Raw genomic sequence first — 18,322 nt, 5'->3', positions numbered from 1 at the left:
CCTCCTGGCCCGCCCCTGCGACTCTCGGGGTGCGTAAATCGCGTGGGCTTACGCCATTACGTCACTTTTGTGCGACTGGCCTGACTGTTCAGGTCTTGGCGGCTCTCTGGCAGGTCCGCGTGATCTTCCGCAAGTGAGCCTCAAGAGTCCGGGAAGGGGGCTGGCGGAATCCAAGAAGTTCTCCTTGGACGCAGAGTGTCCCGCGTGGCAGGTGAGGTGGTAGGTAGGTGAAGGCGGCTCCTAGTGAGGGTAGTTCAGGCTCACATCGGGCCTTCCTTGGTATCTGGCATGCTCCTCTGGGGCTTCCCAGTCTTCACGGAACGGCTAAAATTCCTTAACCAGCTTCTTAGGATCCCCGCGATTTCGCTTTGACGTAGATTTGCCTCTTCCACGATAACATCCTCTCCTCTTGTGACCCGTTATTAGCCCGCATCCCTCCAAGGCATTGGACAAATTTCCATCTCTGTCTTTGCTTGTGATGTTCTCCCGATTTCGAAGGCTGCCCTTGTCCACCGCGCTTGTGCCCATCTTAAGAGGTCAGTCCGTTTTAATATCAGAGGTCAAGGCCCAGTTGAAATGCACACTTGGAATCTTTCTGGGACTGCCCGGTTAGAATTAAGAATCTGTTTTGAGCTCGTAGTTCTCTGTATGTTATAGTGTATATTTGATATTCCGCATTGTATTGTAGTATCTATTATTAATCTAGTCCCAGTTTCTCCGGCTCTGACCTCTCCCTGATCATTTTCTTCCTTTTCATTTTCACATCATTTCTTGCTTCCATGCCTTTGTTTTGTGTCATGTTCCCCCTCCCTCACCTCCAGTGTTGTATCTCACTTTAATCTGGCAAACCACTGTAACTACTCCTCACTAGTATTTTTTTTTTTTTAAGATTTGGTTTATTTGTCTATGAGAGAGAGAGCGAGCGCGCCCGCACCCGCACGAGCAAGGGGAGTGGCAGGCCGAGGGAAAAGCAGGCTCCCTGCTGAGCAAGGAGCTCTCTGCGCTGCGGTCTCCATCCCAGGACCCCGGCATCAAGACCTGAGCCACCCAAGCGTCCCTACTCCTTACTTATAAACTTTTAAAGCTTTAAACCTTTTCTCTCAAGGCAGAGTTATGTACTCCTTTGCCGATATTCTAGTAAGGGGTGGTTTTGCCTGTATTACAGTAAGGGGCGGAGGCCCGCACGCTAGATTTGGCCTGGCGACTGTTTTCTTCTCGCAGCCAGTGAGCCTAGAATGGTTTTTACAGGTTAATATTTGCAATCTGGTGATGGGAAACACCATCACCAAGTAAGTGAAATCTTTTTCCCTTGGTTCAAAAATCTCATTCTTTCATTCATAAACATAAAATTGTACTCATAATTATTTGGGGGGGTTGTTAGTAAAAAATTGGGATTTTTTTTTCTTGCTTGCTTTCTTGTAACTACATAAGACTCTCCATTTTGCCTGTCAGTCTGCAAAGCCTAAGATATTTATCATGTGGCCCCTTACAGAAAAAGTTTGTTGACTCTTGATGTGTAGCATTGTTCATATTATAGACACCACGTGTGCCTTTAATTTTGTTTTTCCATAGAACCCAGCACAGTGCTTCCTTTCTTTCCTTCCCCAAGTATTCTTTAAGCACATAAAAAAAAAAAAAATCTTCCAGATACGAAATGTTCAGTTTAATGGGAAAAAGAGATTATTATAAATTCAGTGTTACTATGCACACAGACAGAAATATGCAGAATGAAGTAGGATTAGGAGTTTGGAGAATGATGGAGGATGTGATCCTTGAGTTGAGCTTTAAAAAAGATAAAAAGGAAGTGGGTAGATAGAGATCATTCCTGGCAAAGAGGACAAATGAGCAAAGACAGGGAGAGAAGAAAGAGCATGGTGTGTTAAAGGGAATAACAAAGAGGTGAAGATGGAAAGGTAAGTAAGGGCCAGATCACAAGCTGTGTTAAGGAGCTCGGACCTTTGTTTTCAGGCAGTGTTGTGCTTTTAGCAAAAGCTGGATATGCTGGGTAGTTAGGTCTTGCTGATGGCTATTTAAAAGATGAAATGAGGGAATCAAAGGGCCCTTATACTGCACTATTTCTGTAGATGAGAAGGTCTGAGTTAGAGCAGTGGAACTTGGTGGAGTGGACATGATAGAGTTTAGGGAGGTAAAATCAGGAGATCTTGTTAATTATTTGGATGTTAAAAGTGAAGAGGAAGCACAAGTCAAGGCTGATTCCATATTCCTAGCGTCTGCCGATCACCTGCTAAAATGGAGAATATTGGAGGGTGCGAGGGCACTGTTTTACTCAACATTGTATGTCTTGAGCCCAGAACAGTGTCCTACATATTGTAGGTACTTCAATGAATAGAAAAGTTTCCTTGTTTTTAATTGTCGATTGTTACGTTTCATCAAAAGAACCTTTAGAATATGTCATACCTGTTTATTTTGGTGTTCCTGCTGTACTGTTTTCAAGCTTTTTGGAACAGATGATGAGTTGCACCACTGATAAAATGAATCTCTTTTGCAGTTGAATAGTCCTGGAGAGACATTTTGGCTTAATTCCATGTCAGTTAAAAGTTTTAATTCATTTTTATCCTATTCTGTCATTTAAATTGAGAATTTAATATGAGAATTGCATTATTCTTGTTTCTTTTCTTACTGGTTTTAAACTTTTTAAAATTAATTTAATTTTTACTTTATTTTAAGCTTTTAAATTTAAACTTCTGCATCAGAATATTAGCTTTTAATTTTAAGTTTTTAAATTTAATTTTAAACTTCTATGTTAAAAAATTAGCTTTGTTTTCCTTCTTGGTATCTCTAACGCTTTCAGGAAGTCAGGACCCCAGACTATGTTCATATAGAATAAATGTCATCCTAAATTTAATTTCAGGACACTTTTGTATTTGCGGTTTCACCTTCATGTTTTCTGTTGTTAACAAATAAACAGTTTAAGCCAGTGAACTTCTTCTGCTTTGGCCACTGGATGGCTGAGCCAGATTTATTTCCATGTGTTGTAAATTGGTTAGTTAGATCTGAGAACATTTGTGTACAGCCTCTGTGTATAGCTGAGTAGATGGTGCACTTTGGTAGCCCTGTCTGTATTCTACTTGCTTCCTTTAGATTGTCTCTTCTGTGTTAGAATTAAATGGTTTATTGGTCACTAATCTATAAGCTGCCACACAGTCTTTGGAAAAGGCACAGAGTGAAAATGGTAACTATACAGGTTAAAGAATAATATGTGTATATAAAATATTTTCTTTTCCAGATATAAAGCAGAGTCACTATAATTATTTCTAAAGTCAGTTTCAAACTATTTACCCTTGGATAACAGTCAAATTATATGAAATTATGGCTGGTTATAAGCCTGCAGCTATTCAGACATATCCTGTACTTGGTGAAAAAATCACTCAAGACACACTGTACTGGAACAACTATAAGGTAAATATAGATGGTAATGAGGGGTTTGCATTTATGCTTCTTTCTCCAGCATATATTACACTTTGGATACTCTAATAGAGAGCTAATAACTAAAAAGAATATCAGCAGTTTACAGTTTGGGTGGAAAATTTGATATCTGATATTTTTTCTTGGAAGTTTTAAATTAAAAGTCCATGCTGCTTAATGATTTTAATCATATTAGTGCCTAGCAAAAAATAGATTAATGAATCCCAAATGAAATAGATTTTTGAATTTGAATCTTGTAGGCAAGAGTTTTTTTTGTTTTTTTTTTTTTGCCTTTCTAAAACTAAGAAAGAAGTGATGCAGAATTAGTTCTTGTAGACTACAAAGGCTTAAAAATGGTTTTTTAAAAAAAATGAACAATTAAATAGAGAAATGGAAAAAGATTGAGATTGGAAGATTTCTGGAACAAGAAATTTAAATGACCAGTAAATAAATCAAAGAGCTGTAGCTTCACTCAGTAATTAAAGAAATGTAAATTAAAACTAATTTGTGTACTATTTTTCATCTGTTATAGTGGTGCAAATGAGAAATTTCGGTCATCATTGCTCCTTGAGGGAGAACTGGTGCAAACTTTCTGGAGGGCAATTTGACATTATCATGATAAAAATACCTTTTGTCCATGTAAATTCTGCACTTTGGAACTTACTCAATGATTGTACTCCCCCAAATTTGCTATGATATGCGTCTACAAGTGTTTATTAAAGTATTATTTTTAATACTAGAAATTTTGGAAAAATCTTGTTTGTTAGTAGTGGACTGGTAATGTAAATTATGATGTATCCTATAATGGATGGCAAATCTATTGATCATATGAAAAATTAGCTAAGGTGTGTTATTAAGTGAAAAAAAGCAAGGTGCAGAACAGCCTGCATAGTATGATCTTTGTGTTGGTTACAGAGTAGATAGTTAAATGTATGCTGGTATAGGCATAACTTTTTTCCCCCCAGCAATAATTGCAGAAAACTCTACAGCTGTAGATAAAGAGTGAGGTATAGTTTTCCAGCCATATATTTATTTACATTAATGGCAACCAGGATAATCTGGGTGATGGTGTTTGAACCTTTTTGCTTTCTTTATACTTCTATATTAAATACATCCTAGTAAATGTTATTAAGAACAGAGAAATGAGGGGCGCCTGGGTGGCACAGCGGTTAAGCGTCTGCCTTCGGCTCAGGGCGTGATCCCTGCATTCTGGGATCGAGCCCCACATCAGGCTCTTCTGCTATGAGCTTGCTTCTTCCTCTCCCACTCTCCCTGCTTGTGTTCCGTCTCTCGCTGGCTGTCTCTATCTCTGTCAAGTAAATAAATAAAATCTTAAAAAAAAAAAAAGATGTTAAAGAACAGAGAAATGATCAGTAAGAAATTATGTAATGCTTAAAAGGTCTTAACCACTTGTAACTCTGTTAATCCTTTGTATTATTTTTCATTTTTATTAAGACCCCTGTTCAAATCAAGGAGTTTGGTGCAGTGTCAAAAGTAGATTTTTCTCCGCAGCCTCCATATAATTATGCTGTCACAGCTTCCTCAAGGGTAAATATAATATTAAATTTATTTTTCCTTTGTGTAGTTATATTTACTGCTGATCTTGGGCTATCTGATTAAATACCATGTTTTTTTTTCTTTTTGTAGATTCATATTTATGGCCGGTACTCTCAAGAACCTATAAAAACCTTTTCCCGATTTAAAGACACGGCATACTGTGCTACTTTTCGTCAGGATGGTAGACTGCTTGTGGCTGGCAGTGAAGATGGTGGAGTTCAGCTGTTTGATATAAGTGGGAGAGCTCCCCTCAGGCAGTTTGAAGGTCATACTAAGTAAGAGCCAGGGTTTAAAATTTTTTATTTTATTTTTTTTACTGTGGTATAATTAACAAAACACTATGTTAGTTTCAGGTACACGTTCGGTATTTGTGTCTGTTGCAAAACAATCGTAATAAGTCTCATTAACATCTGTCACCATACAGTTTTAGACAGTTGGGTTTTTTGTTTCTTTTGTCGTTGTAAACTTTTTTTTTGTTTTTTGGGCTTTAAATAAAAACATACAGCAGTTCTGTGACGATTATGTACCAGTGTATACTTTATTTCCTGATTTTTCTAAGACAGAGTACCTAATCTGGTCTAGTCCTATAGTCCAGTTTGATGGGGCTCATGAATTCCCTAGAATTATATGTAACATTTTAAGAAATGTATGTTTGTCTAGGGAGATTTCCTGTAGCTTTCATCTAATCAGTGAGTTCTGTGACCATTTGAGGTTAATAACCACTGATCTAAAGGCATTCTCACAACTATAAGTGAGAACTCTATAGGCTAGACTACTTTAGAGATTCTCATTTTAAGTCAAGTTGGAAGGTTGATTTTTTTTTTCTTCTTGAAGTTAGTACTTTGCCACTAGACAAATTAAATGACCAGGGCAGTTTTATGTTATAACTTTGTATCAAGATTACCTAGTTCATTGCTGAAATTTGCTACTGATTTAAAATCTCAAGAGTTTTTTATAGTGTATTATCAGGATGGTCTTCCCCGCCAGTGCAACATTTAAAATAGAACAGAACTTCACTTAACATGATCCTACTTAATGGAAAGTCTTCTTAGAATTTTGTAAGGAACTATCCATTTGAAGTTTTTTTAATTAAAAGTACCTTTGCTCCAACATTTAGAACATTTACATTTATTGAGCACTTCTGTAGAATTGTTAACATATTAGAAAATATAATTTTAAGGCTATTAATAGTCTTAACTTCATAGAGTAGAGGTATGTTAAGAGATGGCAGACATAAAATTTTTTCTTGCTTCTTAATATATTGATTCTTGATCTTCTAGAGCAGTTCATACGGTCGATTTTACAGCTGACAAATACCATGTGGTCTCTGGGGCTGATGATTATACAGTTAAACTGTGGGATATTCCAAACTCCAAAGAAATTCTGACATTCAAAGAACATTCTGATTATGTGAGGTGTGGATGTGCTAGCAAACTGAATCCAGATCTGTTCGTAACAGGTTTGTGAACTGTTTTTCCCTCTTGAAGTTGATAATTTAATTGTGATATAATTTGATATTGCTTTGGGACTCTTTTGGGATAGAGCAGTATAAAAATTTTTTGTAAAGAAATATGTTTCTGTTTATCCAGTTGTTTTATTTCATTTTTCTTCTTTTAGTGATTGTTCTTACTGTCCTCCAGATGTGTTTGGAAGGAAGCATCAGGCTTCCGTGAAAACATGAGTGTCAGAACTGTAATGTTTTTAGTACTCTGGTTTTTACAGAGCCTCTAGTAGCCAAGAAACAAAGATAATGCAGTGCAGTGTTTGTGGGTGCTGGTGCAAAGGTTCTCAGGTGATTCAGTAGTGATAATAGCTTGAAGATCCGTATAGTTTAAGATCCTGTAGAATATAGTATAGTATAGTATAGTATAATGCTTTTTCAGAAAACAGTCAGTGGTACCAGAGAGTTTGGAGTTAACTCTGTCTTCATGAATGTACACGTGTCTTTAAAATTTCATCCTTTTCTCCTTTTAAAATTAATATTTGGATACAAACACACACATTGAGTTTTTGTTGTTTTGAGTAATGAAACTCACATAATACAAAAATTGACCTTTTAGGGTCATACGATCATACTGTGAAGATGTTTGATTCACGAACAAACGAGAGTGTGATCTCTGTTGAGCATGGGCAGCCAGTGGAAAGTGTCCTGCTTTTTCCCTCTGGAGGTCTTCTGGTGTCAGCAGGTATTTTAAAAATTGCCTTACCAATATTTTGGTCTTGAATAAGTTATTACTTTATCAGTTAATAATTTGTAATCTAACACTGTGCCCTTGAATTGCATACCTAGGTTTTGCTTAAGTGATAAGTAGGGCAGGCCAGCAGTTATTATTTATTGAGTACCTAATGTGAGCCAGATGCTGTGCTATTATATACATATTATTGACTCTGGAAGGTAGTTTTCTCCCTGTTTTGCAGCTAAGAAAATAAATAAAAGTTATTAAACTAATTTTTCCAAGATAGAGTGACAGATCTGAAATCCTAAAACTTGACAGCCTGCAGTGTGTATTTAATCCAAAAATCCAGGTTGTATTCCTGTCATTCCTATCTAAGAGATCTGTGACAGCTTTTGAAAACACAATTCTTTCTGTTCTAGAATCAGGCTTGTCTTTTTTTATGTCTCTTGATTGAAATGACTTTACCCAGCAAATAGCCAGTAGTTCTGGAGGAGGATATAATGTGGAGTCAAAAGGGTCCTTGATACATTTTTTCATCAAGTTGGAACTGAGGTATTGTTAGGTTGATCATAGAGCATTTTCAAAATTAGAATGCAAGAAGTAAATTGGATTTTTTCATGTATCAAATCAAAATTAATGTGTTGACAGTAGAATACATAGGTAGTACGTGTAATTTATAGTATATATATGGCTGTGTGTGGTCTTTTTTTTCTTAATTTTAAAATCCAAATAAAAATTAAGCTGTTTTATGCTTCTTCCCCAGTACCTATTTAATTTCAAAATAAATTAATAACATTGTCAGATGTATCCATTTTGCTTGCTGTTACTTTGAGAAATGGAAATAAGTTCAAGTTGAACAGGGAGAATGGACACCTGTATGCTAATTTCCACTGCGTCACTAGCTAATTGTATGACCTTGGGCAGTCCCTTCACTCAACTCCTGTAGACTTTGAAAATAACAGTTTGGACAGGATCAGTTATTTTAAATTGTGCTCTCTCATGAGCTGCCACATGTGGTGAGACAGGGACTATGAATTGGCTTACAGGCCCACTTTCCCAGTCAGGATAGATAAGACCTTTGCTACTCCTTCTCGTTTTTCTGTTTTACCTTCTCAACTTTTGCCGAATATATCACTGACATAAAAGATGCCGTACTAAAAGAATTCTTTTTAAACTATTTGATTAAATTGCCTTTAAGGATGCTTCGAACTCTTGGAGTAAAAGTTATAGGGAAGTTTTTCAGTTTTGTTGGGATTCACAAAATGTTTAGAAAAAAAAATAAATGTTTAGAAAATAGTGACATAAAATTTCTTTTACAGGGTGATTTTATTACGATTTTCTTTTTTTTTTTTTTAAAGATTTTATTTATTTATTCGACAGAGATAGAGACAGCCAGCGAGAGAGGGAACACAAGCAGGGGGAGTGGGAGAGGAAGAAGCAGGCTCATAGCGGAGGAGCCTGATGTGGGGCTCGATCCCATAACGCCAGGATCACGTCCTGAGCCGAAGGCAGACGCTTAACCGTTGTGCCACCCAGGCGCCCCTATTACAATTTTCTTAATCTTTTTTGGTTATAATTTTTATTTTGCTAGGCAGTTCTGTGAACTTTACAAATAGGCAATTATCTAATCACCAAAACAGTTCTTTGAAGTAGGAACTATTATTATTATTCTGTTACAAACTCAGTAAGTGATAGAGCCAGCATTGAAACCAGGCAGTTTTGGTCTGGGACCCCTCACTTCACCTCCATGCTGTGCAGTGTCCAGTGAAGAATGCTTTTCAAATCTTTAAAATATTGAATGTTTAGGCAGAATTTCAAACTAATGATTATTTCTTTTTGTAGGAGGCCGTTATGTTAAAATCTGGGACATGCTGAAAGGAGGACAGTTGCTGGTGTCTTTGAAAAATCATCATAAAACTGTGACGTGTTTATATCTGAGCAGCTCTGGACAGAGGTTACTTTCTGGGTCACTGGATAGGTTAGCATTTTAATTTTCTTTCTTTATTATTACTAGTGTATAGGTATTTACTGCTCAAGGAAATGAGTTATTTCTGAAGTATTTGTGTTAAAGTAAATGGTCTATCAAATGATTTCTGTGAAGAAAAGTTTTTTCAGTTGAAAATAGTTTTGGCCTTTTATTCACATACAGCAAACTTTTTTTCTCATGACGTAAGTTAGTGCTTTAACTTATATACTTAAGGAATTTTATTGAACCATTTGAACATTAATCTTTTAAAATAGTCTATGTTATTCCGTGGTTTCTTTAAAAATCCTTATTGTGTATTTGTATATTTAAAAATATTTATAATGAGTGTATGTATATGTTATAGCTTATATTCTTCAAAATTTAAAACTTCATGTGAAAACTTCTATACATTTATGTGATTCAAATATTAGTATTTTAAATAGGTATTAGTATTCTATTAGTTAATTTTCTAGAATAGTGCTGTCCAGTAGAAATATGATGTGGGCTACATGTGTAATTTTAAATGTTAGTAGCCACATTAAAAAGGCAAAAAGAACTAGGTAAAATTAGTAATATGTTTATTTAGTTCAGTGTATCTGAAATATTATTTCAATATGTAATCAATGTAAAAAGTATTGAGAGACTAGAGACAAGTTAAGCATCCAATACATGCCCTTTCACAGTAATAATATTTTATAGTGATTAAAGTGGAATATAGTTGTGTATAACAGAAAAATATTTTTATACTACCGCAGTTTTTAAAATTTAGGTTTATTAAAATCAAGTAAAATTAAAAATGTGGTTCTTCATTTTCACTGGCCACATTTCAAGTGCTCAGTAGCATGTGGCTAGAACTGTGGCACAGTTCTAGTATATGTATTCATTTGGTTTTGGTCATTTTAGTTTCATATTTCCTATTTTCATTGTTATGGAAAGCCCTGGTTTTTCAGTATGTTTATTAAAAAGTATACATATTTTAAAGCTAGAATGCATTTTTAACACAGAGGAATTTATTATATAAACATGTAGCAGATTCTCCGAAGTGCTGTTACTAGACAGTTTGGGGCTCCAGTTTTAGATGCTTCTCTCAAAAATTAAATGCGAGTTGGCTTGCCAGTAGTTGTCAACCCAGAGTAGGTTTTCTCTCCAAGAGGACATGGGGCAATATCTGGAGACATTTTGGTTGTTGTCACAAGTTGGGGGTGGAGTGCTGCTGGCATACAGTGAGTAGTGGTCACGGATGCTGCCCAAAAGCCTCCCATGCACGGAACAGCCTCCACAGCAGAGAAATATCTGGCCCGTAGTGTTAATCACATTGATGTTGAGAAACCCTGTGCTTCTGAGTCCCAGTGTGCTCTGAAGCCTTTCTTTTACTCTCAGGTTTCATCCTCAGGTGACAGTGGTTCATGGTCTGTCCTTCTGGTGGCTTGTCAAGTCTTTATAGAAACCTGGCTACTGCTAATAAACCGTTCATTTTTAAAAGAGATTCAGTGATGAATTAGTTTGTAATTAATATTATTAATCATTATTTTTCTTCATTGCTGTGTAAATTTTAACATTTATACGTTGAATTTCTAACAAAAAAATAGGAAACTTGCATTTTATACTCATTTCCTAGGTGATTTATAACAAAGCTTTCTTTTTTATTAGGAAGGTGAAAGTATATAGTACAACTTCCTATAAAGTAGTCCACAGTTTTGATTATGCAGCATCAATTTTGAGTCTCGCACTTGCAGTAAGTACTTTTAGTTCTTCTTAAAACTTTCACTAACCTTGTCTGTTAAAATGGAATTTTAGGGTTTATCTTTGTATTTGAGTAAATCTTATTTTCTTCTTGTCATATTAGATAGTTAAGACAATTTTTATTATATGACTTGTCCCAGTAATTTAGTATGAATTGAGATTTAGGTCTTGCTCACTATATAGGCTCAAACCAAGTACAGCTATAGGCATTGTTAACACTAAGGGCAGGATCTGGGAATGTCCGCTGTCAAGTTGCTTTAGCTGTTGAAAAAGAGGACATTTGAATACCTCATATAAAAATCTGAATTAGAAGAGGAAAAGCTTATTACAGAATATTTTCTTGGCAAGATTGTGGAAAGTCATGCTGTCACACAATCCTTTTTCTTTTTTCTTTTTTTTTTTTATAATTACACAATCCTTTTTCTAATAAGAGGTTGCAGGAAAATAAATTATTTTAGAAGTTTTCCAAGATGTGTTATACAACTGCCAGTGATAATTTACACCAGGTATAACATGTTCTGTCAATATAATAGTATCCTGGAGGAAAAAATGATTTGTCTAACTTTTTGCATGGATCATTGTTAGGCAGACTAGCTATATCTGATTGGAACTCTTGGTGAAAGTATGGATAAGCAGAAAACACGTTATAAATGGTGCTTTAAAGGAAAACTAAGATATGGGTTAGGAATAGACTAACTTATTTTTTTAATTGCTCTTAGCATGAAGATGAGACAATAGTTGTAGGAATGACCAATGGAATACTGAGTGTTAAACATCGGAAATCTGAAGCAAAGAAGGATTCTCTTCCCAGGAGAAGAAGGCCTGCATATCGAACTTTTATTAAGGGAAAAAATTACATGAAACAACGGGTATTGGCATATTTCTTACATTTTTTTTTAGAAAGTGTAGTTCATTAGAATAGCCAACTCCAGCCACTGGAAAGTGTAGTTCACATGGGATTTAACTTTATTTTGCTTTTCTCTACATTAATTCTCTCTGCAGATTGCTAGATTGGGGATGTTATTAATAAGTAATGGGGAATAAGGACTACTTTAGCACCCTGAATCATAACAATGTTATAGTATTTTACCATATTCAAAACAATGTCTTTGACACACTATCTGATTTGATCTCCTAAATAACCGTGAACAGTGGTAGAGCCAGTTATGTCCGCTTTGGGCATCTGAGAAGAGGGAGATGCAAATAAGTTCTGGTCTATCTAGGATCTCATTACTGGTGACCAGAGTCGTTAGGACTAGATCTGTTTCTCCTGTCTTTGTTTTCTCTTCCTACTAAGTCATACTGCCTGCCATGTGAGGAGAATTGAAATGAGTAATGTTTGCCCGGAGTGAGATGTTATGTATCTGTTCTAAATTAAATCATAGGAGAATAAGAACACATTGATGTAGCAAATTATTTAATTTTCAATTAGTCTGCATTCTGGGCATATGCCCATTATTTATTATATAGTTCAGGGTCACCCTGGTATAAAAAAATACCACAATGAAAAAATTCATTTTGAATGAAACTCTGTATGGTGCTGATTTTTCTTTATAAATTTACTTTGTCATACAGGATGACATTTTGATCAACAGGCCATCAAAGAAACACCTAGAATTGTATGACAGGGATCTGAAAAATTTCCGGGTCTCTAAGGCACTTGACAGAGTCCTTGAGGTGAGCAAGGAGCATATATACATATGTACAGTATGCGCTCTCTGTGACTGTGTGTGTGTGTGTGTGTGTGTGGTTTAATTAAGACTAATTGTTTAGAGCAGCGTTAGCTTTACAGCAGGGAAAGGTACAGAGATTTCCCATAGACTCCCTGCCCCCAGACATGCATAGCCTCTCCTATTATCAACACCCCCTCCACGGTGGTACATTTGTTATAGTTGATGAACCTACAAGGGGCATATTTTTTAAAAGAATCATTTTATTATTTACCTTGTGCACATTACTGTGACTCAAAACTGTAAAGATATAAACCTATTTAAATTTGGTAATCGTTAGTGAGTTCCAAGACTACGATTTTTTTCCTGTGCTGTCTTATCTGCTCATGTTGACTCTGAAAATTTTTCTAGCCCAGTTGTACAATAAAGACACCCGAGATTACAGTTTCCATCATAAAGGAGCTGAATCGAAGAGGAGTCCTTGCAAATGCCCTTGCAGGTCGGGATGAGAAGGAAATCAGTCGTGTTCTTAATTTTTTGATACGGTATGTTTTATGTCTATGAAACATATATTTTGCATCTGAGCTCTTCTTTATCTCAAATGAGAGATATTTACTTTTAGATTGACCTTTGTAGAAAACTGATGGAACAATTCAGTAAATCTATTTTAAGGATTTTTTTTTTAAAGTTGTCAAGTTTCAGTAAACAATTTCTGCTTTGTAGGAATCTCTCTCAGCCAAGATTTGCCCCTGTTTTGATCAATGCTGCTGAAATAATTATTGGTAAGTAGTTGTTAAAACTTGAGGCATCTGGGGGCGCCTGGGTGGTGCAGTCGTTAAGCGTCTGCCTTCGGCTCAGGGCGTGATCCCGGCATTCTGGGATCGAGCCCCACATCAGGCTCCTCCACTAGGAGCCTGCTTCTTCCTCTCCCACTCTCCCTGCTTGTGTTCCCTCTCTCGCTGGCTGTCTCTCTGTCAAATAAATAAATAAAATCTTAAAAAAAAAACAAAAAACTTGAGGCATCTGGGGCGCCTGGGTGGTTCAGTCGATTAAGAGTCTGCCTTCAGGGGTGCCTGGGTGGCGCAGTCGTTAGGCGTCTGCCTTCGGCTCAGGGCATGATCCCGGCATTCCAGGATCGAGTCCCACATTGGGCTCCTGTGCTGGGAGCCTGCTTCTTCCTCTCCCACTCCCCTGCTGTGTTCCCTCTCTCGCTGGCTATCTCTCTGTCAAATAAATAAATAAAATCTTGAAAAAAAAAATGAGTCTGCCTTCAGCTCAGGTCATGATCCTGGGGTCCTGTGATCGAGCCCCGTGTCAGGCTCCCTGCTCAGTGGGGAGTCTGCTACTCCCTCTCTCTGCCTCTCCTCCCACCCCACTGGTACTCTCTTGCTTGCTTGCTCTCTCTGAAATAAATAAATGAAATCGTAAACAAAACTGGGGCACCTGGGTGGCTCAGTCAAATGTCTGCCTTCGGCTTGGGTCATGATTGGGATCGAGCTCCTCATCGGTCTCCCTGCTCAGCAGGGAACCTGCTTCTCCCTCTCCCTGCCGCTCCCCCTGCTTGTACTCTCTCTCTCTCAATAAATAAAATCTAAAATAAAAAAAACTTGAAAAATCCAAGCGTGCTCACCCAATAGAGATGTCAAATAATGAAATCAAATAGATCACAATACTTTGTTTTTAATCAGTTCTCCAGTAGCGATTGTCATGAAGAAAACAAACAACCACATAAATCAGTGCATTTTAAGGGAAGTAAAACGTTTACAGTAGTTTGCCTCTGAATTGTTGAGATTAGAGTTGTAATTAAACAGCTTTTGCCTAGACATCTGCAATGACCGTGGCTATTTTTTAAGGGGAAAATGAAAGTAGGTCAGAAACCCCACACTATTTCTTTTTGAAATACATTTATTCAGATGGATTGTTTGTTTTTTGTAAATTCTAAATTGTAAAATAAGTACAGATTTTTCATTGTGTTTATAGTCAGTATTTTTATACTTAACTACTGCTGTTCATTTATTGTTTAGAAAGATACTTCTAGTTAATGTGTTTTCTCTCTTTCTAGACATCTATCTTCCTGTGATTGGTCAGTCACCTGTAGTTGATAAAAAGTTTTTGTTACTTCAAGGACTTGTAGAAAAAGAGATTGATTACCAAAGAGAACTACTAGAAACTTTGGGGATGATGGATATGCTTTTTGCTACTATGACAAGGAAAGAAAGCACTTCTGTGCTGCAGCATACATCTGATGGATTTCTAGAGAACAAGAAGATGGAATCTTAGTGTCTGCTTAATGAGACCTGTAAGAACAACTAACTTGAAATAGATTTGATTCTATTAACTATTGGAAAGAGAATCTCTCTGATACATTAAAAAACAACTATTTACAGAAACAGTTCTATGGAAGAGACTGGAATATCTAGAATTGGAAAATAAGTACCTGTTTTAAGACATGGTTTTCCATGTAATACTTTGAATTATTTCATGGTATCTTCTGCTAGAAGATCTCAGTTGTCTTGGTCGTAGTATATTGTCCACCTTGGACAAAGTGATATTAATTTTAATACAGCAAAGTTCTGTATCAGCATTTGGGTAGGCATTCAGAACTCTGGAATGGGTTTCAACTGGGAATCCTGCCAAAGGGACAGGGCTTTATTTTTTACTTTTCTTCTGGAAGAAGAAGAACAACAACAAAAGAAGTGGCAACAGCAAATAAATTCTCTCTTCACTCAAATCACTGTGGGATTTCCAGGCCCTTGCTGATCTTGCCTCCCTCTCCTTAATATTACCATTTATCCAGGTCACGTGTTCTGCCTCCTCTGGTAATGGGACTGCATCTGCTCCAAATATGACAAGCCTATGGCCAGCTTTGAACAGTTTAACTCTGAACTAGTTAGACATGTATTCAAAGAGTGTGATGAGGCAGATTTGATACCTAAAAATTGTGCTTTCCATTCCAGATTTTTTTTCATTCCTTTAATCTTGACCGGTCCTCATCAGAACAAGGCCTACAGATAGATCTTATTGGATGTTCTTTTTCCTTCTCGAGATGCAGCTTTTCTACCTAGTTTTCAAGGTCAGAGGAGTTTGCTTCAGGTCAGAGGAGTGATAAAATTTGCCATTTTTCTCATAATAAATAGCCTTTCCACCTTGTATACATATGTTTGGAGCTTATTTTATAGCTCCTGACCCTTCTGAAAACCATTTTCTGTAATCTGTATGTATATTTTGTTTCTCTAATCTCCACAATCATCTTGTGTTTAGAACTTGAAGCTAGAGTAGCTTGGTTTGGAAAATAGTTTTTTGTTGTTGTTATTGTTTTTTAAGGACAATGTAAGTCACATTTTTTATAAAGATATTTTTATTTTCTTCTTGGCTTTCTGAGATAAATGAATTCCTGGTGGCTACTGAGTATTAGGTCACTGATTTCACGCTTGCTACCTCTCCCACCTTCTCCCAATTCCTGTTCCACCTCAAGTAGTTAATTATCTGTAAGGAAACATTCCTTGTGTTAGAAGATCCCTTAAAGGAAGATCCTATAATGAGAGTCTCCTCTTAAAATTTAGTTCTGTGAATTCAGATTTTTTTTAAGGCAGAAAAAAATATTTCTCTGGTCTGGAAAGGGCATGTACTAAAAAATAGGGTCTAGTTTCCCTTTCATGAATTGATGTGCAGTCCTACAGCACAGTGGCTTATAAGGAACCAGGAGTTTGCTTCTCTGAGTAGTTATGAGATTAGACAAGGTCATAAGCTGCGTCATGTTGAAAGTGTTAATTTATTTAAATAAATTTTGTATTTAAAAGCTTTAAAAATATTTAACTTCATAAGAATGCTGGTAATTTGTATACTAGTAAAAACTAGAAGTTGAAATTCTAAAACTAGCTGCCATTAAGTGTGTAACATGTGACAAGGGTTTTCCCTTAATTTTATTTGATTCTCATCACAGCCATCCAGTGTTGGTGTTCTCATTTAATGCTGAATTAACTACAGTGGTTAGCCCACTCTTGAATTGCCCAAGCTTGGGAGTTCCTCATCATCCTGGCACTGGGACCGGCCTGCCCTCTGGGGCCAAACCTAGTACTTCCCTTTAATAGGACTTAATTAAGTGCTGCAGTTCTTGGATGAAATCTAGAATGAAGACGAATTTTCAGAAAGGTTCTGCAACTCCCATAGCCATCGATACTTTATGGTAATTTCAGAAATAGTTTTTATATTCATTGGGACAAACTAGTATTTGTTATTTAAAGTATTTAAACACAATTAGCATATTAGGCATATTAACGGTATGTAGCATTGGTCTTTGGATTCTAATTTAAAATGGCTAACAGATTTTACAACTTCTGAATTTTAGTTGAAAAGTATTTTAAAATGTTACTAGTCAAGACTGCAGAAATATTTACATGTTCCAGAGAATTTAGAAACTCCATGTACATTTAGTATATTTATAAGAGTTAAGTACTTGGGAAGGTTTTGATTGTTGGATCAAGCATTTGAAGTGCTATTTAGAAGAAAAATATTTTAAGTGTATAAATGCTGTTGTTTAAAGGAATTTGGGTTGTAAATGGGTTTGTTTAAAGAAATTTTAGTGTTTTTAACTTAAATCTCTATCAACATGAATTAAAGGCCCCCTTGAAAGTGATTATTAAAATGTATTAGTTTTATGGTTGGAATATTTGTAAGTTAAACCTAAAGCCTTAAAGAAAGTTTTCAAATGCTTAATAAGTAACTTGTCTTTCCTACAAACAAAATGTTCTCCTCAGGCATGAAAAGACACTTATTGGTGACTAGACAACACGCCTCTTTCCCCTGACCATAGTGAACTAGCCCAGGGATGGTATATCTGGCTCAAGCCCTGTCTAAGCCGGGAGATGTAATTGGGAATTATAATCAAATGCTTGATCTAGGAAAATGTGGGATTCTGCTTTTTGGATTATCAGCAGAGAAAGCTGTAGAGAGAAAGGAGAAGGAAACGTAAGTCCAGGGGTGCCTGGGTGGCTCAGTTGTTTGGGTGTCTCTCGGGTCATGATCTCAGGGTCCCAGGATTGAGGGCCGCATCAGGCTCCCTGCTCGGTGGGGAGTCTGCTTCTCCCTCTCCCTCTGTCCAGCCCGGCTCCCTTGTTTCCCCACTCATGCTCTCTCTCTCTCTCACTCTCTCAAATAAATGAACAAAATCTTCAAAACAAATCAAAACAAAACCTAAGTTCAGAGAAAATAAGCAAGACAAGGCCATCTTGCCTCAACAGGTGAGGCTAGAGAAGAGAGAAACCATCATAGTTTGCAGCAGCTCTGGTTCCCTTCTGGTTGTACCTTAGGGGTTCCCTCTGGGGTCCATGAGATTCTTTGGAATCCTAATAAAATTCTTTTTGCTTTGATGAGTGTGAGTGGTTTCCTTTATTCACAACCAAATAGCTCCAAAGACACTAATTCACTAATCCTGATATTTATTGAGATGCACACATTAGAGGTCAGGGAATTGGGGATATTGCAATGAACAACATAGACAAAATTCCTGTTCTCTTGGAACTAATGCTCTTCTTGGGAGAGGTAGATGTTCAGTAAACAAGTAAAATTTATTGCGGGTCAGATGGTGATAAATGATATAGAGAAAAATCAGGCAGAGGGAGATAGGAAACAATGTGTTTGTTGGGGGTGAGTAGGTGGGTTGCAGTTTTAAATAGAGAAGTGAGGGAGGGCCTCACGGGGCCTACAATTGGGCAAAGACCTTAAGGAAAGGAAGAGAGATGCTTATTGATATTTAGGGGATGGAGTGGAAAGACCCTGAGGCA

General features: G+C 36.7%; 1 protein-coding gene across 1 annotated transcript; it reads left to right on the top strand.

The window, feature by feature from the left end:
- The first annotated feature begins 52 nt into the window (after positions 1-52).
- Positions 53-17,604, top strand: UTP15 (UTP15 small subunit processome component). The gene is made up of 13 exons (XM_008691302.2): positions 53-211; positions 3,248-3,420; positions 4,882-4,974; positions 5,074-5,258; positions 6,264-6,442; positions 7,044-7,169; positions 9,003-9,138; positions 10,777-10,861; positions 11,589-11,738; positions 12,445-12,546; positions 12,951-13,084; positions 13,263-13,321; positions 14,602-17,604. Exons 2-13 carry the CDS (start codon positions 3,331-3,333, stop codon positions 14,817-14,819), a joined length of 1,557 nt encoding a protein of 518 aa, XP_008689524.1. The 5' UTR covers positions 53-211; positions 3,248-3,330; the 3' UTR covers positions 14,820-17,604.
- Positions 17,605-18,322: the final 718 nt, after the last annotated feature.

Source organism: Ursus maritimus, unplaced genomic scaffold (assembly GCF_017311325.1).
Source record: "Ursus maritimus isolate PB19 unplaced genomic scaffold, ASM1731132v1 scaffold_5, whole genome shotgun sequence".
NCBI classification, from domain to species: domain Eukaryota; kingdom Metazoa; phylum Chordata; class Mammalia; order Carnivora; family Ursidae; genus Ursus; species Ursus maritimus.
This window is presented reverse-complemented; position numbering and strand designations above follow the sequence as displayed.